This window comes from Vulpes vulpes, chromosome 12, assembly GCF_048418805.1.
Source record: "Vulpes vulpes isolate BD-2025 chromosome 12, VulVul3, whole genome shotgun sequence".
Classification (NCBI taxonomy): Eukaryota; Metazoa; Chordata; class Mammalia; order Carnivora; family Canidae; genus Vulpes; species Vulpes vulpes.
This window is the reverse complement of record NC_132791.1, coordinates 116,011,943-116,033,202: the sequence shown is the minus strand read 5'-3', so window position 1 is coordinate 116,033,202 and position 21,260 is coordinate 116,011,943. Positions and strand designations below refer to the sequence as shown.

The 21,260-nt window shown below is 48.1% G+C and overlaps 3 protein-coding genes across 14 annotated transcripts; 2 read left to right on the top strand and 1 right to left on the bottom strand.

Annotated features, from left to right (window-relative positions):
* The first annotated feature begins 38 nt into the window (after positions 1 to 38).
* Positions 39 to 2,941, top strand: TRAPPC4 (trafficking protein particle complex subunit 4). The gene is made up of 5 exons (XM_025999105.2): positions 39 to 284; positions 503 to 677; positions 1,451 to 1,554; positions 2,192 to 2,318; positions 2,600 to 2,941. The coding sequence occupies exons 1-5, from the start codon at positions 110 to 112 to the stop codon at positions 2,676 to 2,678; spliced, it is 660 nt and encodes a 219-aa protein (XP_025854890.1). The 5' UTR covers positions 39 to 109; the 3' UTR covers positions 2,679 to 2,941.
* Positions 2,942 to 3,545: 604 nt separating this feature from the next.
* On the bottom strand, positions 3,546 to 10,085 carry SLC37A4 (solute carrier family 37 member 4). Of its 12 annotated transcripts, none has more exons than XM_025999097.2 (10): positions 9,970 to 10,085; positions 8,394 to 8,736; positions 7,342 to 7,574; positions 6,791 to 7,034; positions 6,130 to 6,288; positions 5,792 to 5,877; positions 5,160 to 5,273; positions 4,878 to 4,943; positions 4,394 to 4,532; positions 3,546 to 4,261 (listed from the first exon to the last, which is right to left on the bottom strand). In XM_025999097.2, exons 2-10 carry the CDS (start codon positions 8,539 to 8,541, stop codon positions 4,095 to 4,097), a joined length of 1,356 nt encoding a protein of 451 aa, XP_025854882.1. In that variant the 5' UTR covers positions 8,542 to 8,736; positions 9,970 to 10,085; the 3' UTR covers positions 3,546 to 4,094. The 12 variants fall into 12 exon arrangements, with proteins under 12 accessions (XP_025854882.1, XP_025854883.1, XP_072585666.1 ...); XM_025999098.2 differs by having other exon boundaries at positions 9,322 to 9,985; XM_072729565.1 differs by lacking the exon at positions 9,970 to 10,085 and adding an exon at positions 9,580 to 9,933.
* On the top strand, positions 9,250 to 14,304 carry LOC140594849 (uncharacterized). Its single transcript, XM_072731948.1, has 3 exons — positions 9,250 to 9,342; positions 9,533 to 9,759; positions 13,224 to 14,304. Exons 1-3 carry the CDS (start codon positions 9,250 to 9,252, stop codon positions 14,104 to 14,106), a joined length of 1,203 nt encoding a protein of 400 aa, XP_072588049.1. The 3' UTR covers positions 14,107 to 14,304.
* The last annotated feature ends 6,956 nt before the right edge of the window (positions 14,305 to 21,260 follow it).

Genomic DNA, 21,260 nt, shown 5'->3' with positions numbered 1-21,260 from the left:
GCGGGGAGGGGAGGGCGGGGCAGGGCCGGGGGCGGGGCCGCGGCTGCGGTTCCGGGGCGGGGCCGTCAGGAACCCGGCGGATCGCCGTCTCGGACCCGCGGCCGCAGCGATGGCGATCTTTAGTGTGTATGTGGTGAACAAAGCGGGCGGCCTGATCTACCAGCTGGACAGCTACGCGCCACGGGCCGAGGCTGAGAAAACTTTCAGTTACCCTCTTGATCTGCTGCTCAAGCTGCACGACGAGCGTGTGCTAGTTGCCTTCGGCCAGCGCGACGGCATCCGGGGTGGGCTAGGCTCGCGTCGGATGGGGGGCGGGCCTGGTGTAGCGGGGTGGGCTGGGGGCTCCGCCGGGCGGGGAGGGGGGCGGGGAGAGGAGCCGAGGAGAGGGCAGCGGGGTGGACTGGATCCTGAAGCCTCCGCCCGGCGGGGAGGGGGGCGGGGGTGAGACCTTCCGCGGAATGCCCACGCTGCCGCTTCACTGACCCCAGCCTCACCTCTGCAGTGGGCCACGCAGTGCTGGCCATCAATGGCGTGGACGTGAACGGCAAGTACACTGCCGATGGGAAAGAGGTGCTGGAGTACTTGGGCAATCCTGCCAATTACCCGGTGTCTATTCGATTCGGCCGACCCCGCCTCACCTCCAATGAGAAGCTTATGCTGGCCTCTATGTTCCACTCGTAAGTCCCCCAACCCTTCCTGGGGCCTGTGGGCCTGCACTTGGCCCTTAGGCCGGCTGCATCAGGGAAGTCTCCTGAGCAGCCCTGCTTACCTTTTTTGGGGCCCCCTTTTAAATCGTCAGTTCTTGCGAAAAGAACAAGAACTAATCCAGGTTGACTAGGTTTTAGGTAACTCTGGCAGTGGTGTGATCTTGCACAAGACTTCACTCAGCTTTAGTTTTTTTTTTTTTTTTAATATTTATTTATTTATGATAGAGAGAGAGAGGCAGAGACACAGGAGGAGGGAGAAGCAGGCTCCATGCCGGGAGCGCGACGCGGGACTCGATCCCGGGACTCCAGGATTGCGCCCTGGGCCAAAGGCAGGCGCCAAACCGCTGAGCCACCCAGGGATCCCTCAGGTTTAGTTTCTAAAGTAAGGTAGCTAAATTAAATGATCGTTAAGACCTTTTCCAACTCTATTATTATAGGAGATGTGCTGGGTAAATCATAGTCGAGGGCTAAGTAACCATGGCACAAAATTCCAGTGGTAATTTTACCCAAAATTTTCACGTAAAATGTTTTACAGCAAAATATGAGTGTAAAATACATGCAGAGTTTAAATGGATTTTAAAGATATTTTGGTGCTGCTGCTAGGCAGTTAATACTGTCTCTTCTGACTTCTCAGGGTGTGATGTGAACTCAGCAGACAGGGTCATTTCAGTGGAAAAGTTTGAGAAGTGCTCCTCCCTTAAAGCAGTGGGGCACATTCCCAAACTTACCTCCTTTGCAAATAGGCTGTTCGCAATTGGTTCCCAGCTGTCTCCAGAACAGGGCAGCTCAGGCATTGAGATGCTGGAGACTGACACGTTCAAACTGCACTGCTTCCAGACACTGACAGGTAGGCATCTCCAAATAGGCCAGAGGGATGCAGTGGGGCAGGTTGGGGGAAGGGATTGACCAAAGACAACTTTGGTAAGCAAGGGGGTGGTGGTTAGCTTTTCCTGGGACAATTGTACAGACACGTCAATTTGTTTTGTGAATCCAAAGCCAATATTTAACCTGGTGCCAGTTTTGTCCACAGCACCCAGAATGCTCAGCCCTTGGTTATCCCGTGTGCAGATAAAATTCACCATAATAGTTTCTCATGTTGCACACGTTTCAGAAGGTGTGTTTCAAAATGAAACTTGAATGCCAAATGGAAATGACCTTTGGATCATGTAATTGCTTCACTCCCTTAATGGAGATCATTGAAAACTGCCTCAGTCTGTCCCCTGCCAGGCACTTGCTGCCGAGGGACCACAAGACTAAGAATTAAGTGACAGAGCTAGATGTCAAAGTGTAGTCTCAATCAGTTGGGTGATGTGATTGTCCCTTCCCTGCTCCAGTCTTATAGATTTCACAGTCTTGCCTTTCCTGCTTTATGGAGCAATAAAGACAAAATTAAAAACGGGCTTATGAAATTGCTCTACACATACAGGGTGATGTTACTTGCCGCATTCTCTGCCCTATGGTGACCATTCTTGGCCCTTCTCCAGGGATCAAGTTTGTGGTGCTGGCAGATCCTAGGCAAGCGGGAATAGATTCTCTTCTCCGAAAGATTTATGAGATCTACTCAGACTTTGCCCTTAAGAATCCATTCTACTCCCTGGAAATGCCCATCAGGTAGGTGGTCCCCCTCCCCAGAGACTGGTCAAAGCATCCTTGCTCCTCCCTTTATGCTCTTCCTCAAGCTCATTTTTCAAAAGGATAAGAAGTGCTACTTTTAAATGAAACAGAAGTAAACTAGTCTTTTTTGATATTTTGAGAAGCCAAAGACTTTTCTTGGGGTTCATGTCCTTTTTCAAGCAAGAGTTTCCACTGGTTTCCCCTTGGCACCCAGAGTGGGGGAAAGAGTCTGAGACCTTACACTTCGTCCTTATTTGTGCCTCTTGGGTCTGGCCTAGGTGTGAGCTGTTTGACCAGAACCTAAAGTTAGCCCTGGAGGTGGCAGAGAAGGCTGGAACTTTTGGACCTGGATCATAGGCTGAGCCTGCAATGGATCCCCCACATTTTGAGAGACCCTTCAGCAGGTATCCTGCTGTTTCCACTCCGGTGGAGATGCCCACAGCCTCGTTAGTGCCCTTGGAGATGGGAGGGTGCTGAGCCTGATGACGTGTACTGATCCCTGAGCCTTAATACATGCTCTGCCCTCCTGTATCTCTTGTGGTCCTACTTCCCAACTCTGTACAGGTTTATTTATGGAGGGAGTAGACCCATAAATGCTAAATAAATAAACATTCCTTTTACCTGTGTTTGCTATCCTAACTGATGGTTTAGGGGGAAAGGCTCTGGTGGGGAAACAGGAATAAGGGAATTCTGGGAAGATGAGATATGTTCTAGTAGAAAACAAGTAATTGTTCACTGAATAAATGAGCATGGGACTTTGTGTCAGGAGCCTTGGGTCTAGTTCCAGAATTGCTGACTTCTAGGATGGCCTTGGCAGTGTTGGTGATGATGGTGGGGTATTTATCAGGTGCAGCCAGGCTTTACTGCTTTAACTATTTTAACCCTCACCCTAATCTAGGGGATGTATTCTATTACAGATAATAGATTTAGCAAGATACAGACTCTGCCTCAGACTCTCAAAGCTAGTTACTAAGCACCTGAGTTTGAACCCAGGCTTTCTGACTATACTATCAGTGAGCCACTGTTATACTGCCTTCCTCCATCGAATGGTTTCATCTACCTGAAACCCAGTAGCTTCATCTGTAAAATGATCATTGAATTAGTGTGACGTTGAAAGCAGAGGAGCCCTAAGCTTAAAGGAGTCCATGTAAAATTTCCCATTTCAAGGAGATGAAAGCTGTCTGGCTTGTAGAACCCCTTGGAAAGAATGACTCACTGATGGTGTTTAGTATCAAATCTAGTTTTAATCTATATCAAGTCTTCCTCCCTCCCTATGACACTCCACCCGCCCCTTTTTCCCAGGGTACCGGTGAGAGTGATGGCCTCCACACCCCCTAGGATTGGAGGTATTGGCTGTTGCCCCCTGCTGAGAGGCCTTGGGGCAGAAATCTTGAGCCATTGGTACCCTGCAGCTGCCAGAGGGGCCGCACCTCTCTGGGACACTGGGCAGGACCCAGGAGAGAAGACGGGTGCAGGAGACTCCCTGACTGCAGGGGTTTCCTGTCTGAAGGCAGGAAATAGGAGCTAATGGAGTCCAAGAACCAAAAATTTTTGCTTTTTAAATAAAGCACAGGATGGGGAGCTGGGACCTCATTAGGCACTGATAACTTCCAGTGCCACCTGGTCTAGGGAAAAGGAGCACAAAAGGAAATAAAAGGTTCAGTGCTAGCCGGAGCAGCCCCCCTTTCATTCTCTCTGCTCCTCCCACTCCCCCCAACCCTGTGCAGGGGAAGGCCACAGGTAGGAGAGGATGCACTGGAGCCTGTACTCTCTTCACTCGGCCTTCTTGGGCACCCGGCCCATCTTGGTGCGGATGTTTCGTAGGAGAAAGAAGGCAGCTGTGCTGACTGCACAGATCACTTCAGCCACCCAGAAGGCTGTGCTCCAGCTGTAGTGCTTGGCAATGGTACTGAAGGGCAGCCCAGCCAGAAAGCCGCCCACTGCCAAAGAAGAGGGGGAAGGGCCTGGGTCATTTGTGAGGCCAGAGTCAGCGGGGCTTGCCCCAGCCTCTAGCTAGATTGTGTGCAAGGTACAGTGGGGATGACGCAGAGACTCTAGAGGGCATCACTCACCATTGGCCATGAGTCCTACAATGGCATGGGAGGTGCCGCACAAGTTGGGAGGGGCACTCTCGTTGGCTATGACTCCGAACAAGGCAATGGGACCGTAAGAGGAGAAACCAAACACAGCTCCCAACACCAGGATCCAGAGCTACAAGGACAGTGCAGGGTGGCATTCAGAGTGAGAAAGCCTACCTACCTACTTCTCCCAAAGGAGAGAAAAATGCTGCGCCCCCAGAACAAATGACTGTAGTTAAGGAGATGGTCAGGGACTCCCCTCACCCCACTTCCCAATACAGCAGAAGGGCAGAGCTAGAGGAATGAGGCCACACTGAGCCAACCTGAGGGCCTGTGTGGACGGACAAAGGGGGGACAGAAGCCATCCCTCCAAGGTAAATGTTATCTCTTAGAATTTATGCTAGCTGGTTGGGCTCAGGGCCAGGCAGATAGGGCAGGACAAGGGAGAGACAAACAGGAGGGAAACCAGATAAGGCACCTCATCCTCCGTAAAGCCTGTGAGCTCAGCGAGAGGGTGAAGAGCTGGAGTCCAGAAAGCAACATCCTAGAGGAGCACAGGGAAGAGAAGAAAACCAGGCCCCGAGTCCAGGAGGAGCACCCCAGTACAGAGGACACGAGAGGTGAAGCAGCACTGTAAAGGGAGATCTGAGAGGCAGAGAAAGGCCTGGGCCAGGGTGGAGCCAGGGGCAGGCAGCGGGCAGTCAGTGGCCCTGGCTTCCTCATCCTTGTGCCAGCTGCGGGCCAGGTGCTCCTCATTTACCTTGGGGGAGTCACTGGTCACAGTGACCCGGAAGAGGTACATGGACACGGTCATGCCAGCCATCATGAGCAGCAACAGGCCATGGCGAGGGTTCCCATACACGGACAGCCCTGCCTGTGGATACAGTCCCAGCAATGTCAGGCCCTACTAGCAGCAGAGAACCTCCGCCCCTGGACTCTGACACAGCAGGGCCTCTGCTGACAGGTCTTTGGCAATCCCACCACCATTCTTGGCCTGGGGCGGCTCTGGGAGGCCCTGGGACCTGCTCATTGTGTCCTGAGGCCAAACTCCACAACATCCTGTCCTCCACGGCAGGGCAGGGTCAGGACACGCGCTGGCAAGCTGCACCTAGTTTCTGCTCAACCCCATTTTCCTGGGGCTATAGAGGAGCCCACTGCTAGGCTGAAAGAAATTCTGGCTCTCCTTGACATCAGTTAAAAACCCTTTCCCCAGGAGCTTGCCTTGCCTCCACACCCCCCAGCAAATAAGAGTACCTGGAATCCTTCCAACCTCCCCCCTGCCATATGCCAACCTGCCCGTGCCCCAGGGCTCCCATCTCTCTGGTGCCTGGCCCAACTGTGCTGGGAAGATGTGAAGGGACCCTCCTCCTTCCTGTGCCTTCCGCCACTCACCTTTGCCATGGCCCGGTCTGACAGGTAGCCAGCTGCAATGCTGCCTACGAGGCCCCCAACCTCCAGGGCACTCATGTAGGAGCTACCTGGAGTAAGGGGGTGGTGGTGGGAAGAGGGAAAGGAAGGGGGGAATGGAGTTACATGCTGGGGTTGTCCCAGATTGGCTGAAACCCAGAGAGGTACAGGGTCCCTGGAGGGTGAGTGACCAGCCGCAGCTGTCAGTACCGCCTGGCCTCACAGGAAGAAGAAAGGGATAAAGAGAAGCTGGGCCTCAATTTCCCATCCCCTTCATGGACTCCTGCTCCCTGTGACCAGCCCTTTTCCAGCACCCCTCTTACCCACGAGGACGGACTGTCCTTTCTCCTGGATAAGGAAGAACTGGCCCCAGTCAGTGCAGCATGTCTTTACACCGAATACCACAAGGTAGCCAGTGGAGAGCACCCACAGGTAGGGCGACAGCAGCAGCTCCTGTAATGTACTCTCATCCTTCAGGGAGCCTGGGGGCAGGAGGAGGCCAGGACTCAGGCTCTGCTCTCGTTGCTCTGCCCCAACTGAGCCCCTGCCACTCACAAACCAGCTGCAGGGCCAGAGTCCATCCACATAGCCAGCAATCAGCAGGAAGGCACCCCTTCACCCACTGCTCTGCCCCCATCCCCCTCCACTGCAAGCCTCAGCGGATGAGGACCAAGGTACATGGCCGGAGGCACCCAAGCCACTAAACCTTAGGATGCTGCCCAGGACAGGGAAGTCTGGCTCTGCTGTGAGGAAGGACCAGGATACAACATGAATCACAGCGTTTATTGGCTCTGCCACTTGTTTGGTACTTAAGTGTCTCTTGGAGTGGAGTTTTATTTACTCCCCACCAACTCGCCACCACCATCCCTCCCCCTCCATCCATTGGCTAGCCCAGGGCCAGGCAGACAGCCAGTCCTCAACGAAGGTCTGCCAAATGAATGATGAATGAAGGTGCCCCAGTGATCAGCTTGAGTGGGTGCTCACCTTTCTTGCCCTTCGAGGGGGTGGGGTCCAGGTTTTGGAGTCCGACATCAGCAGGTTCATTGTGGATGAGCAGGAGACAGAGGAAGGAGACAACCACACAGAGGGCCCCAGACAGGGCCAGCGTGCTGCGCCAGCTATAGCTCTGGGCCAGGATGGTTGCCAGGATAGGGCCCAGCCCTCCAGCCAGGTTCATGCTGGTTGATAGAATGGCCCACCAGGTGCCAAACTGAGATGGCTCAAACCACTGTGGGGCAGAGAGGTGTGGAGTAGGTGCCCATGTTAAACATGCTGAAGGTGAGGGTCAGGTGAGGCAGACCTAGAGGCTCACATTACAGGGATGAGGAAGAGGGCGCTTCTACTTGCCAGGGCCAATTCCCTCATCTGCCACCTGATCCCACCATGTTTAGCTCCTAAAATATCTCGACGAGCAATAGGAGCTGGACTGGCACTCCCAAGGAACCTGCTCTGGGATGGGGGTGCTGGTACTCCCACATGCTCTTTAGGCATCCTCTATGCCCGTATAAACAAGCTCCTTGGAAGCAGACACTCACCTTCCGCAGGATCTTCCCGCACGGAGGCCAGCCCAGCCCCTGTGCCAGGCCATTGAGGAACCACAGAGCAGCAAAGACAGGTACCAAGGAGCTCCAGGAAAAGACTATATTGACCAAGCCAACCAGGAGCAGCCCGGAAGAGAAGAGCCAGCGAGCGCTCATCTGGTCGGATAGCACCCCGCTCACAAACTTGCTGATGGCATAGGCTGCCGACTGGCTGCTGGTGATGAGCCCTGCAGCGGAGAAGAGCAGGAAGCAGGACACCTGGGGAATTAGAGGCCAGGGCAAAGGCACAGGAGGGATGGAGGAAGGCGTGGGGTCAGGTGTGTAGCGGTGTAGGTTCCCTCCAAGACAACTAGGAGGAGCCTGTGCTGGAATCCTAGCACTCATTCACAGGTGCTCCTCCTCCTCACCACCAGCGCTAGCCCCAGGCTGACCCATGACTTTTCAACCTCCTGGAGAGTTCCAACTGCAGCTGTCAGGAGGCAAGAAGGGAGAACAAGGCAGCCACCCTCCCTGGGATTTACAAATACCTGATTACATTTCCCCCCTCACCCTGGATGCCAACGCAGGGCTTCTGGAAGTTCTGTTGCCCCACCTCTGAACATGGGGCAAAGAGCTTAGAATTGGAGCCAGAGACCTTATTCCTCCTGAAAGGCAGCCTGGTGGGCCATAGGAAGTTATTTTGCCAGCTCCCTGGTTCCCATGGCTCACAATGTGGGTGGCCAGCATGCACCCTGCGGTCTGAGCACGCACCCAGGCAGTGTGCAAACTGCTCAGAACGCAGCCTAAACACACTCAGAATAAGCCATGCCTCTGGGGGCACTCGTAGGTCACAGGCAAAGACACATCAGGTAAGCAGCCCTCAGACACGCATAGACCACACTCCTGTTCTTCACCCATATCCATACTCAGAGGCCCTTCATTTGCCACCTGCAGACTGCTCCCTGTCCTTTGCTGTGCACAGACACTCAACACTCCCACAAACACCCAACTTGTCCTACTAGTCCTGAGTCTGGGAGCCCACCACCTTGCCCCCTTCCAGGGCTCACCCAAGTCATCCTTGTCCAGAGGGATCTCCTCCACCAACGACGGCATGACAAAGGAGAAGGTCTTGCGGTTGAAGTAGTACAGGCTGTAGCCTCCAAACATGGCCGAGAAGATCACAGTGCGGTAATAGCCATAGCCTTGGGCCGCCATGGTGGACGGGAGCAGGCTCCACTGGCCAGGACACGGAGCCTCTGACCACAGCTCCTGCCGGTGGCTCTCTCAGTGCCCAGATCTGCTGAGTTAGGCTTTTGCTGCTCCCTCCTCCACCCAGCCTCCCAGGCTCCCTTTATAGCCACCTTCTGGACAATCATTAAGCCTGGGGCGGCTTGTAGGGAACCTAGTGTCCTGAGGGAGACAAGAAAACAGCAGATTACTGAGAAGCGGTGGGGGGCTGTAGGGGTCCCAGAGGGAGGCACTGCCCAAGACCCAGCACAAGCCAGCATGCTGGTGTCCCCACAACTTCGCGTTTCTCTTTTCCTTGTCCGCCTGCCTGTGAAACCAGCTGTGATTAAAGGCTCAACCTAATTACTTTTGTCTGCAGGAGCCCAGGGGACGCACGGGGGCGGGGGGGGGGGGGGGGGTGATAAGCAGAGATGCCCTCTCTAGCCCTGCTGCCTCAGTCACCTACCTTCTCATTCATTCAACCAAGAAGTTTACGGAGGGCTTCCTGGCTGCCAAGCCCTGCACTCAGTGCTGGGTTAGTTTCCACGCACACACACACACTCCATTAGACACCTACCCCCAACAATCCGATTCCGAAGTCTTAAGACTGACTCAAGCCCTGTAACTTCCAATGCTCAGCACACACTGCGGTAACTGTTCATGCAGTTGCAGAATCGTAAGCAAGAGACATTTTCCATGGCAGGCCCTGTGCTGCACCGAAAGCCCCCCGCCCCCGCAAAGGCTGGAATCGTGGTTGGGTCACTCAACTGCCTCTGGCGCCTTTACCCTGTAACGTCAGTATGGGGTGCCCTCTGGCCGGCTGGGGGCTGCAGGGTCCGTGACAACACGGCCCGAAAGCGGGAAGGTGCACCCGCGGACTTCAGGCGGCAGTGCCGAGCCCGCCCGCCTCCCAGGGCCCGGGCAACACGCCCCCGGCTTTTCCGCACGGTTGGGAAGGCAATCGGAGCGGAAGGCGTAGGCGCGAGCGGCGCGGGCGACCCACGCAGTCCCCCAGGGGCTCCTCGCCTCGGACTCCGAGCGGCTCCGTCCCGCAGGATGGGGCCAGGCGCAGGCTCTCGGCACCTGCCCAGCCCCGTGTCCTCAAGCTACCCGGGACACCCGACTCGGCCCGGGAGCCCACGGGTCCGGGTGCGAGAGCTGGAGACGTGCGGAGACGCCGGACTGGAGCGAAAAAAACAGCAGCAGGTGCGTGCAGGTCACGGAGGGCGCTTTGGAGGCCCCCAGACCCATGAACTGCCCCCCACCCCGGAAGGGGCAGCTGCAGTAACAGCTCCGCCTTGTATCGCAAGTTACAGCAGCCTTCGTGGAGGCTCTAACAAAGGAGCCCCGCGGCCAGAGACTCCCCCTCCAGCCCCGCCTTCGGGCGGCGCCCCTCCCCCCCATTCCGCCCGCTACCTGAGCGCAGGCGGGAGCCGAATAGGAGCGAGCGGGGCGGCCGGGCCCGCGGGCGCATGCGCGTGCGCGCGGGGCGGGGCCTGGCCAAGAGCCAAGTCCACCCCCGAAGAGTTGCGTCCAGGTCCTGCGGTTGCACTGGCCTCTGGGTGAGGACAGCGCCCCTTAGGGGCTGAACTCGTATGTTCCTTCTTTTTTTTTTTTTTTTTTTTTTTTTAAGATTTTATTTATTTATTAATGAGAGATAGAGAGAGAGGCAGAGAGAGAAGCAGGCTCCACACAGGGAGCCCGACGCGGGACTCGATCCTGAGTCTCCAGGATCACGCCCTAGGCCGAAGGCAGGCACTAAACCACCGAACCACCGAGGGATCCCCCACACTCTCTTTTTAATAAATAAATAAATAAAACCTTTAAAAATAAATTTAAAAAGACAACATACCAAATGGACAAGATATTTGCAAATGCCATGTCCAATAAAGCGTTAGTATCCAAAATATATAAAGAACTTTTACAGTTCAACACCAAAAAAAAAAAAAACCAAATAATCAAACTTAAAAATGGGTGGAAGAGGGACACCTGACTGGGTCAGTCAGTAGAGCTTGCAACTCTTTATCTCAGAGTTGTCAGTTCAACCCTCATGTTGAGTATAGAGATTACTCAAAAGCAAATAAGGAAATAAACTATACAAACTTAATTTTAAAAAATGAGTGGAACCCATGAACGGACATTTCTTCAAAGAAGACATCCAGATGACCAACAGACACATGAAAAGATGCTCAACAGCACTCATCATCAAGGAAATGCAAATCAGGGATCCCTGGGTGGCGCAGCGGTTTAGCGCCTGCCTTTGGCCCAGGGCGCGATCCTGGAGCACCGGGATCGAATCCCACGTCGGGCTCCCGGTGCATGGAGCCTGCTTCTCCCTCTGCTTCTCCCTCTGCCTGTGTCTCTGCCTTTCTCTCTCTCTCTCTCTCTCTCTCTCTCTCTGTGTGACTATCATAAATAAAATAAAATAAATTTAAAAAAATTCTTAAAAAAAAGGAAATGCAAATCAAAGACATAATGAGATATTATTTCACACCTGTCAAAATGGCTAAAAAAACACAAGAAACAAGTATTGGCAAGGATGTGGAGAAAAAGAAACACACGTGTCCTGTTGGCAGGAATGCAAACTGGTGCATCCACTGTGGAAGACAGTATGGAGGTTCCTCAAAAAAATAAAAAATAGAATTACCATTTGATCCAGTAATTCCACTACTGGGAATTAACTTACCCCAAAGAAGATATACATATATATATATATATATATATATATATATATATATATATATACACACATGGATATGGAATATATATATATATACACATGGATATGGAATATTGCTCAGCTGTAAAAAAGAATAAAATCTTGCCGTTTGCAATAATATGGATGGATTAAGAGAGTATAATGCTTATATGTCAGAGAAAGACAAATACCACATGACTTCACTCATGTATGGAATTTAAGAAACAAAACAAATGACAAAGAAAAAAGAGAAAAAACCAAAAACAGACTGTTGGGACGCCTGGGTGGCTCAGCAGTTTAGCGCCTGCCTTGGGCCCAGGGCATGATCCTGGAGTCCCAGGATCGAGTCCTGCATCAGGCTCCCTGCATGGAACCTGCCTCTGTGTGTGTCTCTCATGAATAAATAAATAAAATTTTTAAAAAACAGAAAAACACAAAAAACAGACTGTTAACTATAGAGAACAAACTAATGGCTGCCAGAGAGGAGGCAGGTGGGCGGACAGGTGAACTAGGTGAAGAGGATTAAGAGCACACTCACTGTGCTGAGCACTAAGTCATGTACTGAATTGTTGAACCATTCTATTGTAGACCTGAAACTAATCTAACACTGTATGTTAACTATACTAGAATAAAAATAAACATAAATAAAAGTACGCCTTATTATTATAAGCACAGTGGAGGACTGCTCATAGAGCACAGACTTTTACATTGTAATTATTTGAAAGACCCTTTTAAATAATTACCAAAAACATCTGCCCTCAGATGCCATGGGTTACACTTTTATGGGCATGACTATAATCATCTTTGCAAAAAGTTGTATAAAATAATAAATACAAAAGTCAATTTCCTTTCATTTTAGCACCACCTGACCTCTTTTTTAAAAAGATTTTATTTATTTATTTATTTATTTATTTATTTATTTATTTATTTATTTAAGAGCACAAGTGAGGGGAGGGACAAGCAGACTCCCTGCTGAGCTGGGAGCCCAATGTGAGACATAGGACAGGGTACTAGGGCCCCAGGATTATGACCTGAGCTCAAGGCAGACGCTTAACCCACAGAGCCACCCAGGCACACTGTGGTGGCTGTTTCATCTTTTTTTGTTCCTTTATATTTTTCTCTTATAAAAAGTTTATCTGATATAGTGATATGTTCATGTTATTATACTTTTTAATAGTAGTATTATTCATCATGGGTATTTCTACTATCAATAACAATCTAAATTAATTTTGGCAGAAGGTTAGACACTGGTCTTTGAACCAAAGCAACATGAAAGCAAATATTTTGACATCTGTTAGGATGGAGTGGCAACTGTCATACATTTGGAATGTTATGTACGATCCCAAGGAATCTTTATATAATGTGAATTACACTGTATATTGTATATCTTATAAAATTTAGCCAAATTTTACAGAAGAAGTTATTTGATTATTGGTCCTATCTATGTCAAACTGGATTTTTTTTTTAAAGGTAATACATGAACAAAGTTAACCTTCTTCCTAAAGCCTAAATAAAGAGAAAGCAGTTTCCCATTTAAAAAAAAAAAAAAAAAAAGAGGGCATCTGGGTGCCTCAGCCGTTGAGCCTCTGCCTTTGGCTCTAGACAGGAGCTTGGAGTCCTAGGAGCCTGCTTCTCCCTCTGCTTATGTGTCTGCCTCTCTCTGTGTCTCTCATGGATAAATAAATAAAATCTTTAAAAAAAAAAAAAAAGAAAACTTTCATGACTAATATTTTTTAAGAGTCTAGGTCAGTTTTTTTGCAGATGTCTTTCAATATAGATCTGTCCAACTGTTTTTGCCATAAGGATGTTATGCAGGTTTTGGCAGAAGTACTGCATAGATGATAATGTGCCACATCGGGAGGCCTGTGATAAGTTTGATCATTTAGTTAAAATAGTGTCCACCTGATTTCTATACTGTAAAGTGTATCGCTTTGTAATTAGTAACCTGTGGGCCTACCTTACCTCTTTCTAGGCTTCAGGTCCTTCCAACCTCTGATCAACCTCCAATCGAAATCTTCAGAGCCATCCTCCCTCCCCTCCTGCCCCGAGCAGCTCCCGAGCAGCTCCCGAGCGAGCGTAGCCCCTACTGCCCACCCGCTACCAGCTCCTGGATTGCCAGGATCCTTCCGCCCACGTGGAGGCCGTGGCCCGCCGCCCGGACGCCTGCACCTGCCGGCCTCCTGCCCTCCTCCGCCTGGGCCTCTACTTCCACCTCGACGCTGTGGCTCTGCACGCCGAGGCTACTTCCTCCGCGAGCGGGTCGGGGACCAGCGCCGGGTCGCCGGGAGCCCTCGGGTGCAAAACTGGACCCGCGGCCGCGCCTTCCCGCAGGACGAGCAGAGGCCTCCCGGGACCGACCCTGCAAACCCCTGAACCCCGGGGAGAACCAGAAGCAGGCCCTCGTGGCTCTGCAAGCCCCGGGCGGTGCCCGCGTAGACTCGGGACCTGCCGGAGAACCTAGAGGAGCAGGTGAGGCTCCTCGGGAAGATGGGGCGCACCTGCCTGAGCTCGGCGGGCTGGGCTTTCCCCTTCCAGGGGCTCCCTCTGCAGCGGACCGGCAGCCTCCGGAGCCTTGGAGGGGCCCCTCTGCCCCCCCTCCCGGTTCTGGGGGCTTCTGCGTGAGCCTCTTCCTGCAGCCCCTAGGCAGCCTTTTAGCCCTCGCCCAAGCTGTGAACCAAGTGGAAACAGTACAGCTCTTTGCAGGAAAAAAAAAATATTTTTCGGGTAGTTCTTGGTGTATAAAAACACAAGTGATTTGGGGGTCCTTGATTTTGTATCCTGCAACGCTCCTGGATTCCTTTATCAGTTATAACAGTTTTTTTGTGTGTGGAATCTTTAGGGTTTTCTCCATATAATCATGTCCTCTGATGGATTAAGATCATCTTAATCCACTGTTCTCAAGATCATTTTACCTTCTTAAAAATTACTGAGGACTCCAGAGAGCTATGGATATTTTTCGCATTATTAAAAGAGATTTAAAAACTTACTTATGAAAAAAAACTTACTTATGAATACATTTTAAAGTAATACTAATAAACCTTATAGCCTTTCCACATATTTGTGAATATTCTTTTTTGATAGTATACTAAGCTAAACAAGTGGTAGTTTGTTAAAGATTGGCTGCAATGTGGAACTTGAAACCAAGTCATTGAAGTTTTCATATTCCGATGTTAGAATCTATTGTTCTACCTTGCACTAAAAATGGATATTTTACACATGCATGATTTTTTTTTTTAAGAGTGTGTGTGTGTGTGTGCAGAAGGGGAAGGGCAGAGAGAGAGAGAGAGAGAGAGAGAATCCCAAGCAGGCTTTATGCTCAACAGAGCTCCACGTGGGACTCTATCTCATGACCCTAAGATCATGACCTGAGCTGGAATCAAGAGTGGGTTGCTCAGCTGAATGAGCCACCTAGGCACCCTGCATGCATGATTTATTAACATCATGCATTAATCATATGAAAATGGTTGGTTCACTGAATTAGGCAGATCTTTCCAATGTCAATTCTTTTCTTTTCTTTTTTAGATTTTATTTATTCATTCATGAGAGACACAGAAAGAGGCAGAGACATAGGCAGAGGAAGAAACAGGCTCCCCACGGGGACCCCGACGCGGGACTCGATCCTGAAACTCCAGGAGCATGACCTGAGCTGAAGGCAGACGCTCAACCGCTGAGCCACCCAGGTGTCTCTCCAATGCCAATTCATTTCATTACACAATATCAAAAAATGATACTTGGTTATATCATCACTGGTTTTATTGGAAAAGTGTTAAAGGAGTAGGAAACTGTCAAGCTCAAATTTTATTTTTGGCAGCAAATATTGTCAATTTGTTCCCCTGAAGTGATGGGATCACTTTATTCGTTTTGGAAATGTCTGCCAGGGATCCCTGGGTGGCGCAGCGGTTTGGCGCCTGCCTTTGGCCCAGGGCGCGATCCTGGAGACCCGGGATCGAATCCCACATCAGGCTCCCGGTGCATGGAGCCTGCTTCTTCCTCCGCCTGTGTCTCTGCCTCTCTCTCTCTCTCTGTGACTATCATAAATTAAAAAAATATTAAAAAAAAAAAAAAAGGAAATGTCTGCCAAATACCCAAGTCCTGATAACAACAACAGTAGCTTGTTTCTCAGGTGTTCTTTCAAGTAAACTTGGTGTTCCATGAAAGAACAGGCTAATTCAGCTTACAACTCAAACAACTACATAGGTGTGTTTCCCTCAGGGCAACAATTGTACTTCTGGAAGTACTTTAGTACTTTACAAAAGACTTGCTCGAGTTGAAATGAATAGGAGTAATGGTTTACTCTGCTTTATCAAGGACAGTGTTAAGTGAACCTGCCTGTCTTTTCTTTCTAATTTTAAGTGTGTGGTGGAGAAGAGAATAGTGATTACTAATATGGCTTGATGCCACTACCCTGATTCACTGCAGAGGGCCTGAGAGTTACTCTTCCATTGCTTTTATTTTTTTTAAATTTTTATTTATTTATGATAGTCACAGAGAGAGAGAGAGAGAGGCAGAGACATAGGCAGAGGGAGAAGCAGGCTCCATGCACCGGGAGCCCGACGTGGGATTCGATCCTGGGTCTCCAGGATCGCGCCCTGGGCCAAAGGCAGGCGCTAAACCGCTGCGCCACCCAGGGATCCCTCTTCCATTGCTTTTACACTGAGTGCAGATGTGGGGAAAAAAAAAAAAAAGGCAAATTACATTATTCTGCAGATAATCTTGTCCTCCCTGACTCCCTAAAAAAGTCCTCAGGGGTCCTAAGATTCCACCATTGCCTTAGTCCAACCAGGATTTGAGCTGATTTGATTGGATGGTATAGTCTGTGAAAGGTGGTACAGTTCATATTCACCCTTATTTCTAGAGTACAGTCCCTCGGGGGTCCTAACTTAATTCCTGGGCTGTTTATCAGGATGCCTTCTCTTTGGTGGGCTTTGAGGTCTAATTTTTGTCCACTACCACCACCCCTAATCCTAGGTGGCTTGAGCTGGGCTGTCTCTCAGCAGCTTCTTTCAAATTGGCAAATGCCCTGGTGATGCAAGCAACACCAAATGTTAAGCTCTCTTCTCTGAGACCTTGACCCCTGTGCCAGGTTGATTGCAAAAATACCTTTGATTCTTCATCTGTAGTAGATACATACAATGGAATACTGCTTAGCCATAACAAAGAAGGAAATCCTATTGTTTGTGACAACACGGTTGAAATGGAAGGGCATTATGCTGAGGTGAAATAGGCAAGACAGAGAGACAAATACTACGGCATTTTAAAGAGGGGAGGGGCACCTGGCTGGCTCCTTTGGTACCGCTTCAGACTCTCGATCCTTAGAATTGTGAGTTCGAGCCCTGTGTTGGGTATAGAGATTCCCTAAACAAATAGGTCAAACTCATAGTAACAGAGAGTAGAGTAGTGGTTGTCAGGGGCTGGGGGCTGAGAGAAGTGGAGAGAGGTTGATCAAGCTTTCAGTTATAAGATGAGTAAGTTCTGAGGAGCTAATGATTTATAGCACTGTTACTATAATTAATAATACTGCATTGTATCGCCCTTACCTTTGGGGGATACATTCCAAGACACCCCCCAGCGAATGCCTGAAACTGCAGATAGTACTAAATCCTATCTGTACTGTTTTTCCTATACATATACACTTATGATAACATTTAATTTATAAGTTAGGCACAATATGAGATTAGTAACAGTAATAAAACAATCATAACAACCTACTATAATAAAAATTATGTGAATGTGGTTTCTCTCCCTCTCTCAAAATATCGTACTGTACTCACAATTCTTGTGATGATGATGTGAGATGATAAAGTGCCTACATGATGAGGGGCACCAGGCTGGTGCAGTCGGTGGAGCATGTGACTCCTGATCCCAATCTTGGGATCATGAGTTCAAAGCCCACATTGGGCTTAGAGCTTACTTAAAAGAAAAAAAAGTGCCTATGTGATGAGATGAAGTGAGGTGTATGATCTAGGTAGGCATTGCGATATAGTCTTAGGCCACTATTGACCATCTAAAGATACATCAGGAAGACCATCTGCTTCCAGACCATAGTTGACCACCCCTGGTAATTGAGACCACAAGTGACTGAAACCACGGGAAGAAAAACCATGGCTAAGTACTTGGAATTTGCTGAGAGTACATCTTTTTTTTTTTTTTTTTAAAGCTTTTATTTATTTTTTTTTAAATCTTTTTTTTTATTTTATTATTATTTATTTATGATAGTCATACAGAGAGAGTGAGAGAGAGGCAGAGACACAGGCAGAGGGAAAAGCAGGCTCCATGCACCGGGAGCCTGACGTGGGATTCGATCCCGGGGCTCCAGGATCGCGCCCTGGGCCAAAGGCAGGCGCCAAACCGCTGCGCCACCCAGGGATCCCGCTTTTATTTATTTATTGGAGGGAGAGAGAGCGAGCGAGTGTGAGCATGAGGAGGGGGAGGGGCAGAGGGAGAGGACCCCAGGATCCTGACTTGAGCTGAAGGCAGATGCTTAACCGACTGAGCTGAAGGCAGATGCTTAACCGACTGAGGCACCCCTTGCTGAGAGAGTGCATCTTAAGTGTTCTCACACACACATACAAAAAGCTAACTATGTGAGGTAATGAATGTGTTAATTAACTTGATTGTAGGAATCATTTCTAAATACATATGTATATCAAATCATTACTTTGTACACTTGAAATATATATTATTTGTCAATTACACTTCAATGAATCTGGGAGGAAATTTTTTTTTTTCTAAAGATGATCTTCCCCTATCCTAACTGCCTACTATAAGCAGTGACTTATAAGCTTCAAATGATCTCTACAATTCTTTTTTTTTTTTTTAAAGGCAACCTTAGTTTTTTTTTTTTTTTAATTTTTATTTATTTATGATAGTCACACACAGAGAGAGAGAGAGAGAAAGAGGCAGAGACACAGGCAGAGGGAGAAGCAGGCTCCATGCACCGGGAGCCCGACATGGGATTCGATCCCGGGTCTCCAGGATCACGCCCTGGGCCAAAGGCAGGCGCCAAACCACTGCGCTACCCAGGGATCCCTCTACAATTCTTTATAGACAATGGTTGGCATTCAAAAACAGGAATTGAAAAAGACAAGAATTAAGTACCCATCAGAAAAAAAAAGTACTAAATAGAAACATACCTGGAAGAAAGCAACCCAGTTTCTGATTTCATTCCATATCTAAGGTGAATCTATATGAATATATAAATGTAAAAATAAAAAAGAGAAACATATCTGGAGAGAATTTAAGTAATATTTATCAAACCCAGATTTTAAGATAATTGTGATTAATATGTCCAAGAAATGATATGACCAACAGAGACCTAGAAACTGCGAAAGATAAGTGGATATTCTTAAATTGAAAAATACAATAACTGGAAGTAAGAATAGATCAGATACAGGTGAGGAAAGAATCACAAGATAATTAAATTCAGTTTAGGAAAGCAGAAGCCGAAACAAACAAAAAGCTATATTCACAATTGTAATGGTAATTTTATGTGTCAACTTAGAGGGTGCTTTGGGTGATATTTTTTTAAAAAGATTTTATTTATTTGAGGGCAGCCTGGGTGGCTCAGCGGTTTAGCACCTCCTTCGGCCCAGAGCATGGTCCTGGGGACCTGGAATCGAGTCCCGCGTCAGGTTCTCTGCGTGGAGCCTGCTTCTCCCTCTGCTGGTGTCTCTGCCTCTCTCTCTCTCTCCTCTCTGTATATTCTCATGAATGAATAAATAAAATCTTTTAAAAAATATATTTTATTTATTTGAGAAAGAGTAATGTCCCTTCTTTGATTTCTGATTTTCATAATTTTCTATTTTGTTTACCTCTGCTCTCATTTTTATTATTTTTTTCTTTTACATTTGAGTTTAGTTTGCTTTTATTTTTCTAGTTCCTTAAGTGGTGGCGTTAAATTGTTGATTTGAGATGGTTATTCTTTTTATAAATAGGTATTTACTGCTATAAATTTCCCTCTGTGCAGTGCTTTCAGTGAATCCCACAGGTTTTAGTATATTGTTTTTGTTTTAGATTATATTTATTTATGTGTGTGTGAGAGAGAGAGAGAGAGGGAGGGAGGCAGAGGCACAGGCAGAGGGAGAAGCAGGCTCCATGTAGGAGCTGGACGTGGGACTCCATCCTGGGCCTCCAGGATCCCACCCTGGGCTGAAGGCGGCGCTAAACCGCTGAGCCACTGAGGCTGCCCCGGTTTTAGTATATTGTATGTATGTATCTGTGCATGCAAGTGTGTGTGTGTTAATAGCCTTTATTTATTACAGCAGTTTTAGGTTCACAGCAAAATTGAGTGGAATGTGCAGAGTCCCTATATATCCCCTGCCCTCACCCTCATAGCCTTTTCCACTACCAACATCCCACATCAGAGTGGTATAGTTTGTACAATCAATAAACCTTCACTGACACATTATCACCCAAAGTATACAGTTTACATTAGGGCTCACTCTTGGTATACATTTTTGGGGTTTGGTCAAATGTATAATGACATGTAGCCACCATGACAGTATATAGGACAGTTTCACTGCCTGAAAACCCTGTCTTCCATCTATTCATCTCTCCCTCCCCCACAGCCCCTAGAAACCACTGACCTTTTTACTGCCTCCCTTGTTACTATCATTTGTCTCAAGGTATCCTCTAATTTCCGTTGTGATGTCTTCTTTGATCCATTGGTTATTTAAGCTCGTACCACTTACTTTCCACGTATCTGTGAATTTTCCTGTTTTCCTTCTGTTATTGATTTCTAGCTTCCTTTCAGTGTGTCAGTGAAAATACTTTGTACAATTTCCATCTTTTAGAATTTATCAAGACTTGTTTTGTGACCTAAAATATAGTCTATCCTGAAGAATATTCTATGTACAACAGAGAAGAATGGATATTCTGCTGTTGCTGGGCAGAGTGTTCTATTATTGGGTGAAGTTTATTAGGTCTAATTGATTTGTAGTGAGGTGTAAGTCCTCTGTTTCTTATTGATCTTTCATCTAGTGGTTCTATCCATCATTTCAAGTAGGGTATTGAAATCTCAACTATTATTGTGGAAGTGTCTATTTCTTTCTTCAATTCCTCACTGAATGTCATTGCATTATATATTTGGGGCCTCTTTTGTTGGTACATAGGTTTATAATTGTTATAGTTCCTTGAGTTTTTAAAGATTTTATTTATTTATTCATAAGAGACACAGAGAGGCAGAGACACAGGCAGAGGGAGAAGTAGGCTCCCCGTGTGAAGCCTCATGCAGGACTCGATCCCAGGACCCCAGGATCACACACTGAGCCAAAGGCAGACGCTCAACCACTGAGCCACCCAGGTACCCCTATAGCACTTTGATTAATTGACTCTTTTATTAACATACCATGTCTTTGTCTCTTATAACAAACAATATGTATATAACAAAAATATATAATATCTTCCTTAAGTCTCTTTTGACTTATAGTCTATTTTGTTTGAAATTAGCAGAGCCACTCCAGCTCATTTTAGTTACTATTTACATGGAATATAATTTTCCATTTTTTTCACTTTCAACCTATTGGCATCTTTGATCTAAAGTGAGTCTTTTGGGGGTACCTTGCTGGCTCACTGGGTAGAACATCCACTTCTTGATTTCAGGGTTGTGAGTTTGAGCCCCAGGTTGGGTGTAGAGATCACTTAAATAATTAAAAAATAGATAAACTGAGTCAGGGTGCCTGGGTGGCTCAGTCAGTTAAATGTGCAACTCTTTTGGCTCAGGTCATGATCTCCAAGTTGTCTCTCCCTCTTCCTCTGCCCAGGCTTCTCTCCCTCTCTTTCTCAATAAATAAATCTTTAAAAAATAAAAATAAAGTGAGTCTTCTGGAGGCAGCATATCCTTAGTTATTAAGACCCATACTTGGGGATCCCTGGGTGGCTCAGTGGTTTAGTGCCTGCCTTTGGCCCAGGGTGTGATCCTGGAGTCCCGGGATTGAGTCCCACATCAGGCTCCCTGCATGGAGCCTGCTTCTCCCTCTGCCTGTGTCTCTGCCTCTCTCATTCTCTCTCT